We start from the raw sequence: 21,576 nt of genomic DNA on the forward strand, positions 1-21,576 counted from the left end.
TCCTGCTTGTCTTTCCTACCAACTGTACCCTCTAACTGTTATTTGAAAAGTGGAAATGCTTCTAATGTGAACTTGGTACTGAACTAAGTTTCAGGCAAATAATTTTGCATAACAGTTTTGTACTTCTATGGTTTGCATTATTTTTGTACACAAATGGGAATGGACTCTTACTGATGACTTCTGATTATGGAATTAAAAAAAATGTGTTTTGGGGGAAAATAAGTTTAAAACCTTAAACTTTGTTTACCTCTATTCTGATGAGCACACTTGTTTATTTTCTGGTCTAGTTTCATTCAGGTAATTGATGATGTTATTACTGGGACTTAATCAGTGAGGGTAATTAACTTAATTGCAACCTAGACATGGCCTTTTAGATTCAGTATTGTTGCATTTATGTTAAAAAATAAATTGATTGACAGGGATGTATTTGGCTTTTGAAAAGTATGTTGAACAGCTAAGATCTGCAGCACAAGGAGAAATAATTGAGCTAAGTATTAACATTAAGGTAGCTTTATTCTGTTTGTACAACTAGAATTCTTAGACATTTAAAATGTTGCCTATAATCATAGACTAGGACATATGAGATACTGAAGCTTTTAAGTTAAAACAAATAACAGCTAAACTTCAACTTCCAGAAAACAAAAAATAACTTGGACCACTTTTTTAAAATAAGCTATCTCGTAATTTTAAAACTGCCATATGCCAGTACTTAGATGCTAGAAGGTGCTCTGCTTCTTGGTTCCCTCATTCTGTTTTGTACTTTATTTTCATTACCTTTTCCAAGGGAATGTAGGTGTTAATGGTTCATAGGTAAAAATTCTTCCTCAGACAATGAGTGAGAACAAGAGGAAGAAGGATTTGTACTTTTTTTTGATCTGGCTTTTCTCTATGACAGAGAATGTCTGCCACTTCTAATGTAATGAAACTGAGGCTGAGTTGTAATGGTTAAGTCTTGTCTCCAATAAAATGGGCTATAATACGGCCTTTTGAGGTGTCTAAAAAAATAAATAGCTGAATTAGTGTACATGTGGGAGGTGGTGAGGGAAACAAATCTGAGCTTTCTTGTTCCTTGTCTCTTACGAGTTTCCCATCCCAACTCCAGGCCTTGTAAAATAGGTATATCTTTATTGAGCATAGTTTCCTTCTGAAGTTTTTGTTTCCATGAAGCTGAAGGAGAAGACAATGATGAGAAAGTACTTCTGAGGATTTTCTCAAGTTCTTTTCTTCTTTTAATGCTCTAGTCCTGTGAGCATCAAACATCTCCCCTTCCCTTCCTTTTCCCTCTCTGAAAACTTTGAGGTGGTGAGGTCTGTAAATTCCAAGTTTGACCATGTTTCTTTCATTGATAACATTGCAGTTATTCCACTGGAAATATTAACAGAAAACAGAATGGTTTAAAAAACTATTAAAAAAGAAATACCCCCATGAAAAGGAATGCTTAGGAAAAAACCCCTACATAACTACTGACGTCATTTACTTTATAGTCATTTCCATTATTTGAGAAGAGGGAGCAACCACTGTTGTCTAGACTCTCATTTTAATGAAGTGAAGCACTTAGTGATGTGAAGTGTCAGGAGGGAGGCTGGAATGAACAGACTTGAGTGTCAGCATGCTACCAGACACAAATGATATACAGTCTAAGAACTGGGTGCAGTGTTCTGTAATGTGGCTATGCCCTTACAAAACAAATCTGAGAAAGTACTGAAAACATGCTATTTCTTGAACATCAAAGGATGTTCAAGGATCAGAGTATCAAAGGATAGTGGGCTGCTTCTATATAACTGAATGAAGTAGCAGAAATTAAGGTCAATCCAAAAGATTTCACTACTGCTGTCTACACTAGTATGTAGTGACCAATAGTATTGTCAAAACCAGTATTGCAATAAAATGGGCATATTTTACTACTTCCTCACGATGTTCTCCAGCAGCTTGCTACTTGAGGATTTTCTGAGCCAGAGCACAACTTGTACCTGTAACTATGATTTTTTTTTTCTTTCATTAATTTGTTGTTTGGATCTGTGTAATTTTGGAATGGAACTATAGACTTTGAAGTTTTACCTGGCAATCAGGGAAACTTGTAATTCAAAACAGAATAGCAGACATCTTCAAAATTTTAAAGCTGAAGTGAACTCTGCAGAAGAAAATACTTTTTCAGTATTCTGTTACAGGTACTGGTGCCAATAATGTAACATAAGATAATTAGATGTCCAATAGACATTCAGTAGGCTTTTATTATTTAGAAAGACATAAAGACTCTCAGGAAGGAGTGTATCTTCTTCAGCCAAAAACGGGCTTGAGTGACTCTTCTTATTTATTTCAATAAGGTATAGATAATGAAGGGGGGGGGTTGATTGGGCACTAATACTTGCAGATGCGAGCATTTTTTCTATTAAATCAGTAAGATTGGGCTCTAGAGGTGTTAAAACAAGCTAAAGGAATTAGCTTGTAATAGTTTACTGTTTTTCTTAGCTCTCCATAAAGGGACTTCCATAATTCTGTGAGAGGCAAGTTCCTTCGTGCAGTAGTGAATTTGTGCAGAAATAATTCATCAACTACTCCAGTCACCCAGCAAAATAGCACAACACTGCCATTATTGAGAGATGGTTCTCATTTGAGTAGAACAAATGATAAGCAGTAAGTGACGATCTGTCCTTTGCTAGGTTGCTTATAATAATTTTTTCTCACTACCCAGTGTGACTTACCTAGTATTGCAGGAGAGAATCCTGCTGAAGGCTGAGGTCAAGCAGCAGGAATTATGCAGCACTCCAGGGAAAAATTTTATGGTTTCTGATTGCACAGAAGGCTACTTAGCTAAAACGTTCTGCCTTTGTGGAAAGCACTCTCGTGTTGACTTGAGGCTGGAAAAGTGTCCTGTGAAAGTCAACCTGTGAGCAGAGGATGATTGTACACAGTATGACACCTCATGTCCGAAGTTACTCTCACATACCTTACCATGACAGACTAAAGTAACTATAGCTTGATGTCCAGGAACTTGGATATGATCTGAACAAACCTGTGTATACGTTGGGGGATGAGGGGGTGGGGCACTATGGGGTTTAGGATCACCAGACTTGTCTTACAATGTTTATGCTGAAGGACAGTTTATTGTCATACTGATCAACTGGAAAAGTACCTATTCTTTAGTACCACAGCTCAGGAGGACCCTGAACATGTTTATGTTCTACAGTTAGTCACTGGTACTGACTCTGCTACACTTCAGTTTATGAAGGTGTTTTTGAGAAGACAGAAACTCTCTTGCCCGGAATTTGCATGTGTACTGTCTTTAAATACACTTGTCGTGCTAGTCAATGAATGTGGAAGTGACAGTGTGTGTCTCATGTAGATATAAAGAGGGAGTGCATATGTGCATTGGGGATTGTCATAGTTCTCAGGATGTAGTCTCAGTCTGTCACACGTAATAAAAATGAGAAATAGCTAGATCATGGTAATGTTCTGTCTTACATAGTAAGTAAAAATATATTTCAGTACAAACGTCTTAAAGGAGATAACAGACCTTCTTCAAACTTAATTTTTCTCCAGACCATATCTAATGTAACACCATGCAATAAGTGCCTAATAAGAATGACTTTTGTAGAAGGTGTGATATTGAACTAATCAGACCTTGGATTTGATCCAGCATCAATCTCTCTCTTCCTATGCTTTTTTTATAAAAAAAGTCTTTTAGGTCATGAACTACTTTCTTCCATTTGGAGAAGTCATAGCTGGGTGTTTGCAAGGGATAATTTTGTGGAAGAGATCAGTCTTGGGCAGATTGGGTGCACTCGATGGTTGTTCTGGTGAGGCTGCAACATGTTCCAGCTGACTTCTGGACTTGAGTCCTCCATTTGCTCTATGGAGGCCAGTTGTGTGAGGTTCTACAAAGAAAAGTGCCTCTAAGAGTGATATTTGTTCTTTCTGTGGTTTTGTAAACATCCTTTAGATGTGGGGGGTTTCCCACATAAGACTGGGGGATTTGTTGCTACACTGAGATTATGCAGTTGTGAGTATACCTTTTTTTTATTATTATTATATGGTAACAGTTTTGTTTGACATTCTTGCACAGGACTAGGAAAGAGTAATGCTTGATTTGTGGTTTGTAAACTTACTCAAGATGTATATGGGGTGAATAAATATGCAACTTGGTGTTACAGAAATGAAGTAGCAATATGTTTGTTGATACAAAACAGCAATTTAACCAAGTTTGATACTAAATGCAACAGTTGTTTAAAAACATTCAGTGGCAAAATACATTTGATTATTTACTAGATAGAGGACAGGGTCAGACAAAACTGTCAGGGAGACCCTCCCACTGAGTCATGAGGTTCAGAAAAAGGACCTCCTTGCTTTCCAGACTTCTCAGAAAGGAGTCTAGGTGCAGATGGATCCAGTCCTAGTTCTGGACTTGGTCAACTGTGTTTATATCTAAAGGATTATATATCTGCAGTCAATCCTTTATATCACTCGGCTACAATTTCAAAGCTTAGCATGCTATTCATCACTTACTTGAGGGGTGTCTGTATTCAAGGGGAGCCCCTGGCATGCAGCTCACAGCCATGCAGGAGGGTGCAATGGGCCCTGGGCTGTCTGCTCGTTGGGGAGTAAGGTGATTGATTTCTAGTCATATTTGCATACTGGTTGTATTTTGGTTGGCACATGTGCAACTAGCCCTCAGCTGTTGCGAGGAAGATTTATGGCCCTTCACTACTGTGGTGTTGTCTATCTCCCAGATTCGAACTTAGGCCAGATGCAGCCATCACAACCACCACTGGGGGCTATTGCTTAAACAGAAGAGGTGAAGGGGGGAGGAAGCACAGTGCTGTACTCCACCCCATGATTATAGTCAATTCATCTTACCCTCATAGAGGGGTGGTATAGTGACCTCTTGCCTCTGTGCTATAAATGGTGTATTGATAGTTTGTGCACTTTACACATCTGTGGTAAGTAGTTAGTGAAGCACTGCTATTTGTTATGCATTAATTTGTATGTTTTAGGTGGTTGAAGTTGGGTTATTTGTTTTATCATGTACCAGCCTTTATATACAGTATAATTATAAGCAGTAGACATGTTAGAGTTAGTAAAATCACAGCTGGGTGAAGCATGAAATTAAAAACTCCCATTTCTGTCAGTGACAATCCAATAAGAGTTTCTCAGCAATGTTTTCCACTCTTCCTCACTTTTTCCAGTACATGGTTATCTCTTCTGTATCACGATGAATGATGATTAGAGTTTTTTGTCCACTGTTTCAGATGTGTTCTAGCAGTTGACACAGATCATAATGCTGTAGCGGTTTCTTCACCAATGTAAGATTCATTCCCATGGGGATAGGCAATAAATCTTGATTCAGTGTATAGTTAGATTGTAACAATGGATAAGACATAACAGGAGATGAATAATTAAAGTTGTATTCCATAAATTTAGTAAATTTACAAGCACAAATATTTGAGCAACTGCTTGTATCTACAGTAATATTATCTACAAATGTAAAATCACAAAGGGTTCTCATACAAACACATCCCTTGCCAATATATACAAGCATAGTTTCAGGGTTTTCATTGGGATGTATTTCAAAATGACAGATGCTTTGTTCAGTGTCAAGACAAATGTCTTGGGCTTTGATAGTGTTACTCTCACAAATAAATCCTTGTTCCTTTACAACACATGCGTTAACATGAATAGTTTGCCATTTGTTTCTGTTTTGTAGGGCCCATACTCTTATGTTCTAATGGATAGCATAGCTCCATTGTGATTTAATCCTAGCAAAATAACCGAGTATATGGTGCATACTGAAGCAAAGGCTGTGGCTTTATTGTTGATGGGGTCATAAGTAAAACTGACCAAATACCACCAAGACTGGATTTATTTCTCAAATTTAGTTGCACTATCCCAAAGTACCTTTCAAATTTCAGTGGGTAAGGTGCCCTCTTCACCTTCTCTTATAATTGCTGCTACCATAGGTTGCATCCATAGTTGAGCTTGGATACAGCTAAGAGCTAGAGAAATGTTCTTTTGGGCTACACCAAGTGCCTCCACAATCAGTTGGTGGTCTCTTTCATTATTTCTTTCCCATTGAGACAATACATCAGATTAGAGCCATTGGTTCATTCCCAATGCTAAAAGAGAAGACTGCAATGGTTGTTCTCATTTATTTAAATCAAGCGCAACAACGGGTGCTTCAGCATCTATACTATTCAAGACTCCAAATTCTGTCCCTATGATACTGGTCACATCTCTCCTTGTTTGTCTTGGAGAGGTGAGGGTTTATCCATGTAACCATGCTAACTGTCCTGCATAGAATGTATGTAGGAATGGTAAAGAGGTCTGTTTGATTGTATAGATACTAATTTGTATCAATAATTCTGTTTAAGAGACCACGATGGATTAAATAACACTTGTTATTGGCTTCTGCTTTTGATCGCATATCATCCAATTCCAGAAATTTGGGGGGAATAAGAGTTTTCTTACCCTTTACAATTAGGACAGATGTTGTACCAGGCTCAGTAATATCTTTTTTGAAATTTAAATGATAGTCCCACACCATGGTGAGCCCAGGGGCAGACTACAAAACCAGGCTGTATTAAGGTAAAAATGTACCAACTGTCCAGTCTTTCAGAGGTGCAAAGTTTTGTATCTTTTGCTGTTGTTTGACATAATGTAGTACACAGAAATCTGAGATGCCTTCTCATGAGTAGACCCATTGATCGCATGGCATCCTATTTTAATTTCTTTTCTGGCCATTCCTCCAAGTTGGGGAACTTTGTGAGCTTCATATTTATCCCAGCTCCATTAGTTTGCTAAGTATATTTTGGTTCTGTGCGTGACTGTGCTGGAAAGCTTTAAATCTCCTTTACTGGAGCGTATAGCCATACTTCTGGTATATTTAACATGAGCTTGAGACCACGGCCACTCTAAGGTTCTTTCATCACAGGTTAGGAGAAGCAGCATTGCTAGGATTTGGAATAGTAGCATGACCACAGCATTTCCATTTGCCATCCTGTGGGGTGCTGCAAGCGAAAAGTAGACACTTGTTTCAGTGGGGAGAGTCTGAACAGGCTACCCCGTTAAAAAGAATGAAAAAATACATCATGCATTAATTCTGTGTTTTGCACCACTGCCATTGGTAGCTTCCCAGACAAGTGGGCCATGAAGTTGAGTTAACGTCACAGTACTTGTGGATGGTAACTTGACCATCACAGGCTGTCCTGGCTATAATGTTGTCAGATACTCTCTTTTCCCAGTAAGTGGAGCGCTAAGCTCAGTTTTTACGAAGAATGCTTGGTTTGCAGGGCTTTCAGTGGGCCCGCATTGATTATTTAATTGATGGAGTACTTTGGGAAGTCATATATCCCCATTGAGGCTTGTGTGGTTTGCGACTCCTTTTCAATAAGCCAATAGCTCTTTCTACCATCACATTTGATTGAGGGTAGTATGGTGTGTGGAAAACCCATGTAATTTCCTCATTTTTTTGCCCAATCTTGTACGTACGTACATGTAAAACGTGAGCCATTATCACTTTGGGTAATACCAGGAATAGGTAGATTTGAGAATCTGTCTCTCAAATCTAGAGCCAAGATGATATACCTTGCACTGTGTTTTGCCCATTAGCTTTCCAACACTTACTTGCTATAAGCAAATCGGAGACTAATCCCACTCCTGTGAGAATGTATTGATATCCCACAGGGGATTTGAATGGTCCAATATAATCAGTGTGCTGTGTAGACCATAAATTTTCCTGTCATTGATATGTAGAGGTGGTGTTTTAGCAAGGGTGATATGCTTGTAATTTCAGTCTACACTGGAGACATTATGTAAGGGTATGTTTACAAGTTTTCCTGTGTTCATAGGCCAGCCCTTACTCTGTGCAGCAGAGTGCTGCTTTACCTGTGTGGCCTAAGTTTTAATGTAAGCATTCTCCCAATCAATACCACTCAGGATTTAAGGTGATTTTCATGATTTTCGTTAGCTCATCTACTTTCTGATTCCACTTTGTGGCTGGTTGATTATCCTTAGCATGAGCTTTTACCTGTCACATCTTGAACAGTGTTTTTCTGGCTATATCTAGTAGTAATTGCCTATCTTTGGTTCTCCAGGCTGGGAATCTATTTACTTCCTAATTCAAGGTTTCCCATTCACAGAGCCACTGTGTGGCACCAGCCCACACAGTTAAGAGTCTATGTCTATGACTTCTGTTATGTGCTGCCAAAACAATTGCTCCTATTTCTCCTACTCATACACTGCCATCACCTTCTATTACTTGTTTACTGGTGATAGTATCTAATGCAATGCTTTTATATTGCCATTTACCATTTACCCTTTCTGCTGAAGCATCTGTAAACCACATGTTTTCTGTTGATGTACTGTCAGTGGGGGGTGGTATATTCTGTTAGGCAGGCTTACCATTTTCTGATAGTGGGATTTTGTGCAACTTCTTCTGGGGAAATCTTTTCTAGGATTGCTTCTAGTCAACGAAATGGTCCTCTAGTTTGCACAGGTTGTCCCTGATGTATTTTTCTAAACTCATTTAACTGCTTGGACTAAAGATAAAAGTACCTTTTCCCATTCAGAGTATCGTTGTTCTGTTTCTTTAGAAGTAGTTGAGCTAAACAATAAAGGTCTTTTTGGCCCATCAGGGCCAGTTTGGAAGAGGTTGCAGTAAGTAGCACGTTTGGTGAAACCTCATTTTGCTGTAATAGTGTTGTGGGGCTGTGCTGGTCCCAGCGACTGATACATTTTTAATTCTTCAGTTGGAGTTTTGACTGCCTCTCTATGTTCTTCTGACTTCCAGAGTTTGCCTTTTTGTAACAGAAAATGATAGAAAATCCAGGTACATGCTTCCTCCAATATCCTAAAGTTCCCGTTAATTGTTGTAACTCCTTCTCCTTGAGTGCAGCATTTTCAGCTTTCTCATTTTTTTTTCTTAAGGTTTCTAGAGAAGTCACTGTGCTGCCCATCATCGATCAAGTATCTAAAGATTTTACTTCTGTACTTGCTCCCTGACATTTTCAATCCTTTCAGTCTCTGCAGTCAGTCCTTTACATCACTTAGCTACTATTTCAAAGCTTAGCATGCTATTCGTCACTTAACGGGAATCTGTTGTGGCAAGGAATCTCTCAGCCTCGAGGAGTAACCTTGAGGGGTGTCTGTATTCAAGGGGAGCCCCTGGCATGCAGCTCACAGCCATGCAGGAGGGTGCAATGGGCCCTGGGCTGTCTGCTCGTTGGGGAGTAAGATGATTGATTTCTGGTCATATTTGCATATTGGTCGTATTTTGGTTGGCACATGTGCAACTAGCCCTCAGCTGCTGAGCCAGATCTATGGCCCTTAGCTGTTGTGTTATCATCTGTCTCCCAGATTCGAACTTAGGCCAGATGCATCACAACCACCACTGGGGGCTATTGCTTAAACAGAAAAGAGGGGGAAGCACGGTGCCAGGCTTGGGAACTCCCATTTAAACAGGTCAACTTAAATTGTTTTGAGTCATTGCTCATTTACATAGTAAAAGTTGTTACTGTTGTTCTTTGTAAGATTAGGTGTTCTATATAGTCCTTCAAATTCTGTCATGTGTAACTCTTTGGTCTGGGAGGTTAATATCACAGTATATCTACTGCTTTTATGGTTAAAGAGTTTGTCAGGACTGCTGCAAATTGAGTTTAATGTTTTCACGGTCATCTTTGTTTTACAAAACCTAAATGTAAAGGGATAAAAGGGGAAACTTGAAATTGTTCAGAAGGGAGCATCTCAAGAAACATTAGTACATCCTTATAATTTAAAGCAGTTACCAATTAGCACTACATCATTAATCAACCTGGGGGGGGGGGGGTGGTGGAAATCAATGCAAGTACTGCCAGTTTGGTGATTTGGCATCATCTTCATAGAAAGGATCTGCTGAAGAATTATTCTGAATTAATTTTTGGTGGATCTTTTTCCAAATTACATAATTACTCTTCATCTTTCTGTATGACTTACTTTCCTTTGTTCTCCCTTAAAGTAAGAATCACCAATACCAGTTTGAAATGTTGTGGCTTGTTTAAGAAAAACTGACAACTTTCTAATGTGTTCTCAAAACAGAATTATTACATCCTGATGATTTATTACATCCTGATGATGCAAACAACTGATGCAGCTTTTCAAAAGTGCCTTGAATGTTCTGAAATGTACTTTATCATAGATGCCTAAGATGATTAGTCATGCCGAACTCTTTGAAGTATGCTGAGAAATATCAGTCTATAGTTAAATTACAAATTTGCATACAATATGTATAGTTAAATTACATATTAGAAACATAGTTCCCTAACAAGAATTATTCCTATTAGACAGATATTTTAAATGTTTTTAGGTATTAGTCCAACTGTAGCTGTAGCTTGATAATAGACACAGATTGTCTGGGATCTGGTAGCAAGTTTGTGATGTAAGGAGGTTAATTGTGTCCGCTTGCCGATGTTTGTACCATATATTATTTTACACTTCTGTCTGTGTTTTAAAGGGCCAAACTGACCCCAAGAAGGGAGGGCTAGTGCTGAGTCTGCTGGCTTACGGAGCTGGCTGGCTGTTTTAAAAAAAAAAATCTACAAAAAACCCCAAGAAACAAAACCACAATGCAAGACCAAAAAATACACTGAACAGTCTAAAATTACATTGCAGCATTTGGAGACACCCTGACATCCTGGCCCTCTTTGAAAGGCTTTTGTCTCCTTGTGGTTGATACCTACTGTTGTCACTACTGAGCAAAAAAAAAATCGGTCTGCTATTTGGACTGGTTTCATGTAACAAGCAGAGAGGCTTCTCTGTCATTCCTACAGAGCTACTTCTTGTCTGGTGAACAACTGGAAAGTTTATGCTGCCACTCATGCATGTATTTTTAAATACCTTTTAAAGATACAAGGGATCCTACAAAAACAGTCTGCTCTCATCATCAGAACTAGTTTCTTATACAATGAAACAGTTGGAAAGCTGACCCTTGGCACTTTTTCCCCCCCACACACTGAAGAAAGAAGCAGAGGAAGGATGAGATGAGCCCTCTTGGGCAGGCACTGCTGAGGCTTAGTCAAGTGTGCCTTTCAAACTCCCTTTATCTTTGTCCCCTTCATAACAGCATAGGCAATGTTTAAAAGGTCTGCAGATGGACAAACCACAGTTCTGCGTTTCTTTTTCTGTTGCTTCTATCACTTTGTTATCAGCTTGTATCTCTCCATCCATCCATCCATCTTTTATAAAACAGTTCTTAAAGTAATAGTATCTGCTCATGCTGAATGGGGAAAAATGTGTTGATTGCCTCTTAAAATATTACTGTAAGTTGAAGCTTCTTCTGAAGTTAGGACAGGAGAGTGTCTGACACAAGGAAAAAAGGTGTTTCTGGTGGAAAGCATTAACCTGTGGAGTATTTGTTTATTTACAGCTGCTGTGGAATTCAGTAAAATTGTGTTTGTTATATGATAATGTGAGTGTTCCACACCTGACTTCCTCTAACTTCCTTTTCCTCTAAGGATTTTTGAGACTGCTTATTATCATTGCAATAGTTGGGAAAAGGGTTGAGGAAAATCTATGCTGAGATCAATAGCCAGACACCTTGTTTTTTCTGTTTTGTAGGTGGTGACAATACAGTTACGTCTTCAAGGAGAAAGTACACAGTGAATCTTCCTCCAGAGGGTTACACTGTAGTTACTCCAGATGCTATTAGGAGTTCAGTTTCTGAAAACTCAGGTGGTAGCGGTGACTCAACAGGTAAGTTTGGATGGTTGTTACTAGGACGAATTTTTCTCAAGAGAAGCTTCTTGGCTCCTGTAGTTAAGTAGATCCAAACTGCAACAATTAATTATTTAAACTATTGCTGCCAGTGGGTGTCACTGTTCTGCAGCATAAGCAGAGTAAGGCTGTACATCTCTATGGGTTTGTTTCCATTGTTAGAATTTGAAGACCAGACTCAACATCTGGTTATAGCCATAGAGTGCCACTGATCTTACTGAAGTTACATAAAGTGTAACTGAGGAGAAAGTCTTCCACGCCTCCCACTCAAGTGCCACGTGTATATGATGCCTGTTCCCAGTTATTTTTAAGAGTAAATGTCAGGTAAAGCTGTTTTAGTAAGTCTTACTCCTGATGTTCTGAGGAATTGGGCAAAGACTTAATGACTCTTTAAATTTATCTCTCCCAGTTAGAACAGATGTTCACCTGACTGGAGTCGATGGAGGGTAATCCTTTAGCATTGACAAGAAACTGTCACCAGGCAACTTCAGAACCAATATTTAGTGTTATCAAAGGATACAAGAGAAGCAACACAGATATGTAAAGAAGTGGCCTCTAAATTGGCCTCCATTAAAAACATGGGGTTTTGAATGACGTTGCTAGAATGAAATTGATTGTCTTCGAAAAAGTCCTCAGATAACAATTGAAAAAAACTTAATTAATTAGTCTTATGTTCCTGTGCGTATATGTTTTTCCAGAATGTCTATCACTGTCTTTTGTTGCTAGGGACAGTCTACAGCAAAGAAAATATCCAGGTAAACCAGCTGAAGTCAAATGCTTGGCAAGCAATGCTTATTAAACTGCTCTATCTGTTTCAGCCCAGGGGCTGCCTAGGTGTAAGGAAAACCTGAGATACAACGTGCAGACACAGAAAGGCAAATGCACTTTGCCTTATGAAAACGGTACCCACAGGGGTGGATTTTTTTGGCTTGGAAATTAGGTCTGCACCCTGTTGTGAGCTCCATTCAGAAGCTGGATACAAGTAAAACTATTAAAGTAGCCCAAGAGAGTAAAGTGATGACCAGCATGAGTGGTGGCACATCAAGAATGCTCTTTCTGGGAGTGAAATGGTTCAAAGACATTTTTTATGTTGAGGAAGAACTTTATCAGAGTAACAAAACAGTAGATCTTGATACGATGGGGATTATGGGTAGGAAGATGTTGTAATGCACAACTTCCAGGTTGTGCTTTTTTCTTTGTTAATTAGGATTCATTTTCAGAATCCAGAATGTTTCTAGACTATCCTTAAATTTGTTTAGTTACACAGTTCTCTCTGGACAGTTCACTGGGTTTCTGTTTCCCAGCATGTCAGATTCAAGCTTCTTATTCTGATATTGAAGCACACTTTCTTTCCCTCAGTGCCATATAATCTCTGTTGATTCTTTGATGCAGTCTCCTTTCAGATATTAGAGAGATGCTTCCCTTCTTCTGTATTTTGCTAACAAGATTAAATGAAGTCTTATAATACTTTGTAGGTAAATAGGCCTATAACTTTCACTTTTATAGTTGTACTTGAGTGACTTCCAAATAAAACATTAGAATGCAGGCCTTTAAACGCTACAACTGAGATATTAAGTTATCAGCCCAGAACTTTTGTGGCAAATTTACTCAACTGCTCTTTAAAATCTTTTAATAATAAATATGTAGTGCGTACTAGATGTTCGTAGAATCATAGAATGGTTTGGGTTGGAAGGGACCTTAAAAATCACCTGGTCCCAACCACCCTGCCATGGGCAGGGACACCTTCCACAAGACCAGCTTGCTCAAAGCCCCATCCAGCCTTGAACACCATCAGGGATTGCAGGAGGGGGCCTGGGAAGCAGGACCACAAGTAACAATCAGTTAGCTGAAAGGAATGTGCTCGAGCATGTGGGTCACAAGCCCTGGCGATAAGGGACGTGAGAAATTACCAAAGGGTATAGAAACAGGGACTAAGTATCAAGTTTAGACTATACAAGGAATAAGGCAGAGGGGGGTTGTCAGCTTGCTCAAGGATGTGGTGCAAGAACTGCAGACGTTGTCTTTAACTGTTGCTGAATTGCTAAACAGCTAGCGTGAGATCTTCGCCACACAGTTGCCACACAGTTATAGAATAAGCAAGTTTTTGGACCAATCAGAATAAGATGCAACGACTGCTTGTGTGTATATAATCATGCTGTTAGGCTAATTAAAATGGCATTGGCTTGCATCAAGCTGTGTCCTGTGTCTCAATCACAGCAAGGGATGGGCCACGTTGATGTATTGCATAAGAATAAAGCAGAATAGAATTTAGAATTGCATTATATTGTCCCTTTTTAGGGTCATATACATATTTGTCTGGTTTTAAATGGATAGATTATTGAACAGTGGCTTCACTTGCTCATTTTTTAGATTTAATCTTTTCCTCTAGTATTTCACAACAAACGTGCTCAATTGTGATAGCAGTAAGTAGTGTTCTGGTGTTGCTTAGTGGCAGTATTGACTGTTGGATAGTGATCTCCTTTAGCTGATCCCAGTCTCAGTGTTCAAGAAAAGTAGGTTTTGGACTTCAGCCACTTTTTTTTAACAGTTAACAAATGCATCTGAAGTTTTGGTACATTTAGTTTTTGATTGGTTTGCTACTTGAGTTTACAGTTTATCATGGAATCAAGAAAAATTAGGTTTCAAGTGATCTTTGGTGGTTTCTAATCTGTGTTCTCTTTGCAAGGTAGGTTTGACTATAGATGGTGTTCTTGCCTGGTATTTGCCTAATTTGTTCTTGAAAACCTCCCTGTAGGGAGATTTTTCTTACATTCTTTTTTTTTTTTCAGTTGCTCTAGTCTTTCACTACCCTTTAATGCTAGATCTTTCTTGCTGTAGCTTAAGGCCCATATTATTTCTTCCATCTAAATATAGATTACAGAATTAGAGATCTGTGTTAACCCTGCAAGGCTGAGGGACATGTTAACTTTACTGATGTGTATGTCTTTTATAGTATTTAATTTAAGCATATACATGAAATTATTGCAGGATGAAGGCTGTGATTTCAGGCAGTCCTCAAAATAGAGAAGGAACGGTTTAGACAATCACACCATGAATTGCTTAGTTTGCTCACCTAGATTTAGTAGTATATCCTTATTTAGATGTCTTTTTGAAAGGATGAAGGAAAGCTCCAATGAGAGCCTTTGACACTGAATTAAAAAAAGGGAGTATGCATGTCTGTATGTATGAACCAATATGTATAAAATAAATTTAGAAGTGTTTCAATATTCCCAAAGACCCAGCTCCCTAAGGTGGAAATGCAGATCTAGTGTTTGCATCGTTTTACTCCTAATACTATCTATATGATATATTTTAAAAGGCACCAGGCTATCTTCTGCTGTGTTTCCTAAACAATGGAACATGTTGTGTATATATGCTGAGTAACAAAGGGCTACCTTTCTAGCCTTTTCTAGCCTTTGGACCTAGAAGTAAGGGATATAAATTCTGTGGAAATTCAAACAGCAACCTGACTCAGAAAATAATTTTATTATCAAACCGGTCTCATAAAAATAAGATGACCGTATCTTGGGATTAACATTTTTCAGTTGTAACTTACAGATCAGTGTGATTTGCTGTGTCTTTTAAATACATAAAGAAAATCAAATCCATGTTTATCTGAATTAATAAGATGATCAAGAGGAGTAGATATGCCATGGCTGAGATTTCATTGCATTCAGTTCATCTGTGGAAGAATGAAATATTCAGTCAGTAGAACATGAATGTAAACATCAGCTGGTTTTGAGAAGTTATTTAAATGTTGAAGTTAATTACAATTATAAATTAAAATAGTTTGTCAGCTCTAAAATGTTTGGGCTTTCCATTATTATTTTTCTTGGAACTAGTAGTTATATTATGGTTGATACTGTCAGAATGAAATTAATCTTGTCCAGACTAGCTTCTGACCAAGGAAAAAATAACAAAACTAAAAAGGCAGGAAAACAGGTCTGTGTGAATAGTTTAGCATGTCTTTCTCCATCTGTCTCTGTATGTTGTTTTTAGCACTTCAAATAATCTTTCAAATACTTTTATCTGTTGTGTCAAACTGTGACCAGTTATGCCCTTAATATTATGCGGTCAACTTGGGATACACATGTAAATGACTAATTGCATTGAGATTTAAAGTTTTGTGAAGTGTCTTGGCTTCCTTGTGTAATTCTCTTACACATTTCTCAGAGGTCGGAGGAATAACACTGCTCTTTCAGCCTTGTTTTCTTCATGTAATGCATGAACGTGTAGTAATGAGAAGAAAAATCTAAGACTGCCTTGTCATTCAAGAGAATAATAACAATTAAATTTATCCGGTATTGCTAGAATAATAATTTAGACTTGGGTGTCTAATTTTTAAAACCTCCCTTGACTGTTTTGGAGGAACTGAATGTCACTATGGTGGTGTGATCATGTCAGCCTTTTGTTGACTGAACTGAGTAACAGTAATTAGACACTCGAGGGAGGAAATAATGCAGAGAATTTCTTCTGTTTATCACATTATTTTTGTATTGAGTTACATGTTAGTGCATTGCTTTCTTTCAGCAATAGACATTATACTTTTGACAAGGTCATTAAAAACATGTAACATTCGAGCTACATATAGTTACTATCCATCAAATTCTGGTCGTAAAATCACTATCCTCATAACTTAAAGCTCTTAAATCAGAGATCAAAATTAATTTATTTGTATTTCTCAATAAATAGATAATAATTCTTCAGGAGTAGTCACCTGAGAGGTGCACCATCATGTCTAAAAGGGTGTTCTGTATGAAAGGAGAATCCAGGAAACTTTAATTACGTGTTCCTTAATTTACTAGGAAGCAGCAGCTTAGTTTCCATTTGTTTTGGGTTTTGATTTCATAAGATGAAGTTAAATTGTGGAGGTTTTGCTTCTTATTTTAAGCAGGTGAAACAATATGAAATACTGTATCTTGCATTAAAATATGAATGCTAAAAATGTAACCTTATTCCTTCTAAATGATAAACTTTGGGTTTTTTCCTCCAACAATGTTTCTTCTTGAATACTCTAAGCTATGATAATAGAATATAACATAGAAAATTATTTTATTTGTGCAAAAAACAGTGTGCTGGATTATGGTTTCTCTCTGAACTGGTTTAATATTAAATCCGTATTTTTATGTAGAGTTGTAACATGGTATTTGCTGTTTCTTAGACTTGTGGCAGAGCAAATTCCTGACTCTGAGACTGTGGAAAATAAGAAGACTGTGCACGTAGGAGTTCAAGAATAGGCAGTAGTTGAGGGCACCTGGAAGACTAGATAAAGAGAATTCCAAGAAAAGTGTTCTTAGGGTATTTTTTTATTTTTAACTTCATACTCAAGTATTTTTGTTCTTGTCCATCTCACTAATATTTTCTTCATATTTTTGAACTGCAGTACAGTATTCATCTGATAATATCCTGTTGTTACTATCTCGGTTGTTTCACCAGTGTTGGTGAAACCCATTATATAGACAAAAGGAGTAAGACCGAACTGTGCTTTATCCTACCTTCTAAGGGGTGTGCTATGAGACAGAGTTTTAGTTAGGAGGAAGAGTCCGGTCTGGATGATCCACTCCTGTGCTGAGAAGTCGTCAAGTTAGAGAAACAGAAGAAGCAAGCAACCCACTTTTTTTTTTTCTACCTTTTCGCATCTGGCAAGTCTGAAATAATGTGGAAGGTGGTACTTCTGTGGGAGGCTTTCTCACCTAGTTAAATTTGTTTGTTGGCCTGAGGCAGTGCAGTTCCACATGATAGATGTATACAAGTTAGTTGTTAATGTAGCTGGCCTTTGGACTTTTGCTTTTTTTTTTTTCTTTGTTTCTGTCGGAAAGGGCAATACTGAAAAGAATTGCTACTGCTGTGGCAAGAGGCTCAAGATGAGGGAATTAATTTAGAGATCTCTCTCATTTGCATGCAAGTAAAGTTATTCAAATGAGATGCATTCCAGGAAACTAATGGCCATGTCAGTGAAGGGTACTGATATTGGGGAGGGGTTTTTAGCAGACTTCCCAGAAACGACTGCATTTCTTGAGGTTGGTTCTGCTGGCAAAAGTAGTTGGTCTTACTGATCAGCGAAAGATAAATTTGGTAAAGGCATAATCAGGTAGTCTCTTATCTGTCTAGTGTCTTGATTCAATTAAAGTTTAAGGCAGCCATTTTAGGAAGACTTAACAATGCTTAAGCCTGTGTTTGTTGTTAAGATGATGTTAGTATTATTCCTGTGTTAACTACTTAAGTTCTTGGCTGGTGGCTGGGAATGTCATACATTACAGAACTGATATACTTAGCACGCCAAGGGAACAACATATTTTAAGCAGCTAATGCCGGCAGCAAACCTTTTTCACTGGTAGGTAGCACTGTTTGTGAAACTTCAGCATTATGACTATCTATGTAGCCTTCAGACTAGAGGGATCATTAACTTAATTTAATCTTCTGTACCTGTTAGAGAGGTCATACCTCATATTGAGCTCAGCAGTTTGTGTTTGAAAAAAAAAAAAAATACCATGCACATTTCAAAAATGTCACAGAGGCTCTGCTACTTTCTGGTAATTAGTTCTAATAGTTAATTGGCCTGAATGTATTGGGGGGGGAGGGGGGGAAGACAATTTGAAAATTGCTTTTTTTCCTGCCTTCCTCCATGTGAGTGAAGAGTATTTATTAAGCAGTATTTTCTTCCCACAAAGTGCAGGTAATCAAGTCACCATCGTCTTTTCTGATTAGATAAATTGATTCACTTGTGTATTTCACTAAGATACTTCAGTCCTCAAGTCACTTTTGTAGCTCTTTTATGTATCTCCCCATTCACAACATCCTTGTAAGAATACAAACTCCAGTACTTCCTGTAGTATTTGTGGTTTCAACAAAGCCATGTGTTGAAATAAGTCTTTGTAATTCTGCCCACTACTCTTGGATTTTTTGTATGTCAAAAAACTGCATCAATCTTTTTCTGCCGCAGCATTCCACCAAGAACTCCTGTTATTTGATACGTTGATACCTTAGCCATTGCCAGAAGTCAGTCTGTTGAAAAGTGTTTTCTGTTAAACCACTGCATTTGATCATGTTTAAAATTTGTCTGGTTTGTTTGATTTTTGGTTTGTTGTTTCTGTTGTTGGTTGTTGGGTTTTGAGTTCTTTGGGGTTTTCTTTTAGAACTAGATTACCAAGTAGTACTTATGTATAACTCCCCTGTTTTCAGTCTTTTTTAATATCAACAATAATTCTATTATTAAGCACTGATGAAAAAGCCAAGTAGCTGCAAGCTTTCTGCCAGTACCTACAGAAGTAGGCTTTTTTATATTTTAAGTCATCTCAAACCATATCTCAGAATCTCAGTGCTAAGAGTTCATAGGCTCTATGTGTTGCAAGAAAAGGGTATCCAAAGCTGTAAGTATTTTTATTTTCTCTGTATGTTAACTCATGTCTTACGTTTGCCATCCTGGAGTCATACCACATGACTTCAGCATGTCCTGGCATCCCAGTTTCAACGTCCCAAGTGCAACAGATTGCCCAGAATTCTTTACCATTGAAGAAAGTAATACTGTATCAAAGGTTTACATATGTTTTCAAATTAATTAGAAGAAGTATTGGAGAAAGAAAAGAAATTTTGCATTAAAAAATACTTATGTTTGTAACTCCACGTCAGTTTGTTCATGCATACAGTTACCTCAATGATGTTACTACATATTGTGTGCATAATACTACTTAACTATCAATCAAAATGTTTAACAGTACTCAATGACTAACAGGCTATTACCTATTTTAAGTAAAAGATAGATTTCTGTTCAGGAAAGAACTCAACATGAAATAAACTGGACTTCCCTTGAAGACTAAGGAATTTAAGCACACGTACAATTGCTTTTCTGAGTCTGGTATCTGAGAGAGAGCTAAGGAAAAAAACCAAACCCCTGTGAATCAGATTGTCTTGTAGTATGTTCTGTCAGCTGCTCCTGCATTGACTGTTCAGAATCCTGTGGCCACTTGCTGTGTTCTGAATATTCAGAGCTTTTAACAAGACAAACAGAGGGAACTGTGGCAATTTGGGGATAAGGATTCTGCGTTTGAAAAATTGCATTGCAAAAGAAGTAATAAAATCCTTTCCAGTTTTACTCCACTAAAAACAAAAATCAAACAATATACCTATCAAAGAATGCTTACATATAAAACTCGTATCTAATTTAGGACTTCTTTCATTACTCTGGCATACTTAATGATGCTAAAAGATAGTCTTTGAATAATGAGATGCTAAAGTCCATCTCTTAACTTAGTACAGTAAGTCTGTGTTTTGCAACACAGGTGCACCACATCATATTTCAAATGATAGCATGAATAAGTTAATGTGATTGATATGCAGATATCCAGACTTTTCTTACAACTTGCTGAAAAAAAGACATTTTTTCTGTCCCACTTTCAACTACTTCCAAAAAAACTATTGCTGTAAGGTTTGTTTCTCTTTTCTCCTTTCCTCAGACTTGTTAGCATGAGTCTTTCCTCTTGTAGTAAGGGTGGTACGGACTTGCAAACTTATTTATAGAAGAGTTACTACCTTTGAAAAGTGATTTTCAGTAATTCAGCAAGGAATAAGCAGTGATTATATGACGTTTCTGACTCTTGTATTTTTAATGGTTAGGTTAAGTCCTTTTTAATTTCTGTTAATGAATTCTCCTAATTAACTTCGGGTGTTCTAGTTGTATTTCTCTGCCAGTTTGGATGTCACTGTTTATTATTAAAGCAGTATCTTTATACATGAGTAAATTATAGATGATAGCATTCTGTAATTTAACTCCGTTCTTGCAGAAATTAATGTATGACTCCCAGTTTGTGAATGGCAGATTTTCTTGAGTTCCCAATGGCTTCAGGCATTTCCATGTGTATTGTCATCCTTGGAAAGCAAGCTGTAGCAACAATGACATCTCTGGTAAGGATGTTAACATAAGTGTTTCCGTAATGTTGCTGGTGTTTATAGATTAATCAATAACTTGGAAGGGGAGATGTCTGTGAGGTTAAGCAACTTTCTCCTCTACAGCCAGTTTCTTCTTCAGTTTAAGTGTACTTGACATGGTGTGTGACAGATGCCACAAACAAGTAGAAATGTTGGACACCTGTGGCTGAAGAGTTCTGTATGTCAGATGTTTTCTCCTTGAATATCCTTTCTGCAGGCCTTGTATTTGTTGATAGATAAAATGACATTCCTAAAGATAATATCACCACAGGTTTCTTTCTGAAATTGAGTAAGATTAAATAAGCATTTTTGTTTTCAGAGTTCAGATAAAGTATTTAATCATTTGTTATCTCAGGCTTAATTTAAAAGAAAAAAGTTAGATCTAGTAGTGCTCATATTTATACTGACACTGTTATCAGTTGAATTACATCACAACAATTAAACTGCAAGATTGAGAAAGACCTAAGTCAACTTCCGTAATTTAATACTGCTTTGGAAAATTTTAAAATCCTGTTCTGTTGGAACAGGACACTTTTTTTTTAAAGTGACACCTGATTCAAGCGTCATCCAGAATTCTAGTCATGTGTTTAACTTTTATCATACTGACTTCCAAGGAATTAAATGTATGCTTAAAAGGAGATGCCTGCTGATGCGCCATGCTGCAAAAGCTAGCTAACCACTGTGATCACTTCTCTTTGGGAATCTATCTTTAGTATACTACATGTAATACAGATTATAAACATTTGGGTAGGTGTAGCTTGCACAGTCACTTACAGAAAAAGTTTCCAGACTACTGGTTTCCTGTAGCAGTACTATGAGCAATTTCAGCGATCTCAGTCAGCCAGCTAGAATCTAGTAATCCCCTCTTGATTTCACAACAATTCTGAGCCTCCTGAAAGTGAGTATGAAATT

At 37.6% G+C, this 21,576-nt stretch overlaps 1 protein-coding gene across 6 annotated transcripts in view; it reads left to right on the plus strand.

Moving 5' to 3' along the window:
• The window catches only part of ERICH1 (glutamate rich 1), a gene marked incomplete at its 5' end in the record, with an annotated part of 99,549 nt that overhangs the window by 25,024 nt on the left and 52,949 nt on the right, over nt 1-21,576 (plus strand). For all 6 annotated transcript variants that reach the window (XR_013928147.1, XR_013928148.1, XR_013928149.1 and 3 more), the window contains one exon: nt 11,584-11,718. Coding sequence is in view for 3 of the 6 variants with exons in the window: in XM_080387748.1 (XP_080243874.1) it covers nt 11,584-11,718 (135 nt within the window). The remainder of the gene's footprint in view (nt 1-11,583; nt 11,719-21,576) is intronic.

This window comes from Falco punctatus, assembly GCF_963210335.1.
Source record: "Falco punctatus genome assembly, chromosome: 5".
Lineage (NCBI taxonomy): Eukaryota > Metazoa > Chordata > Aves > Falconiformes > Falconidae > Falco > Falco punctatus.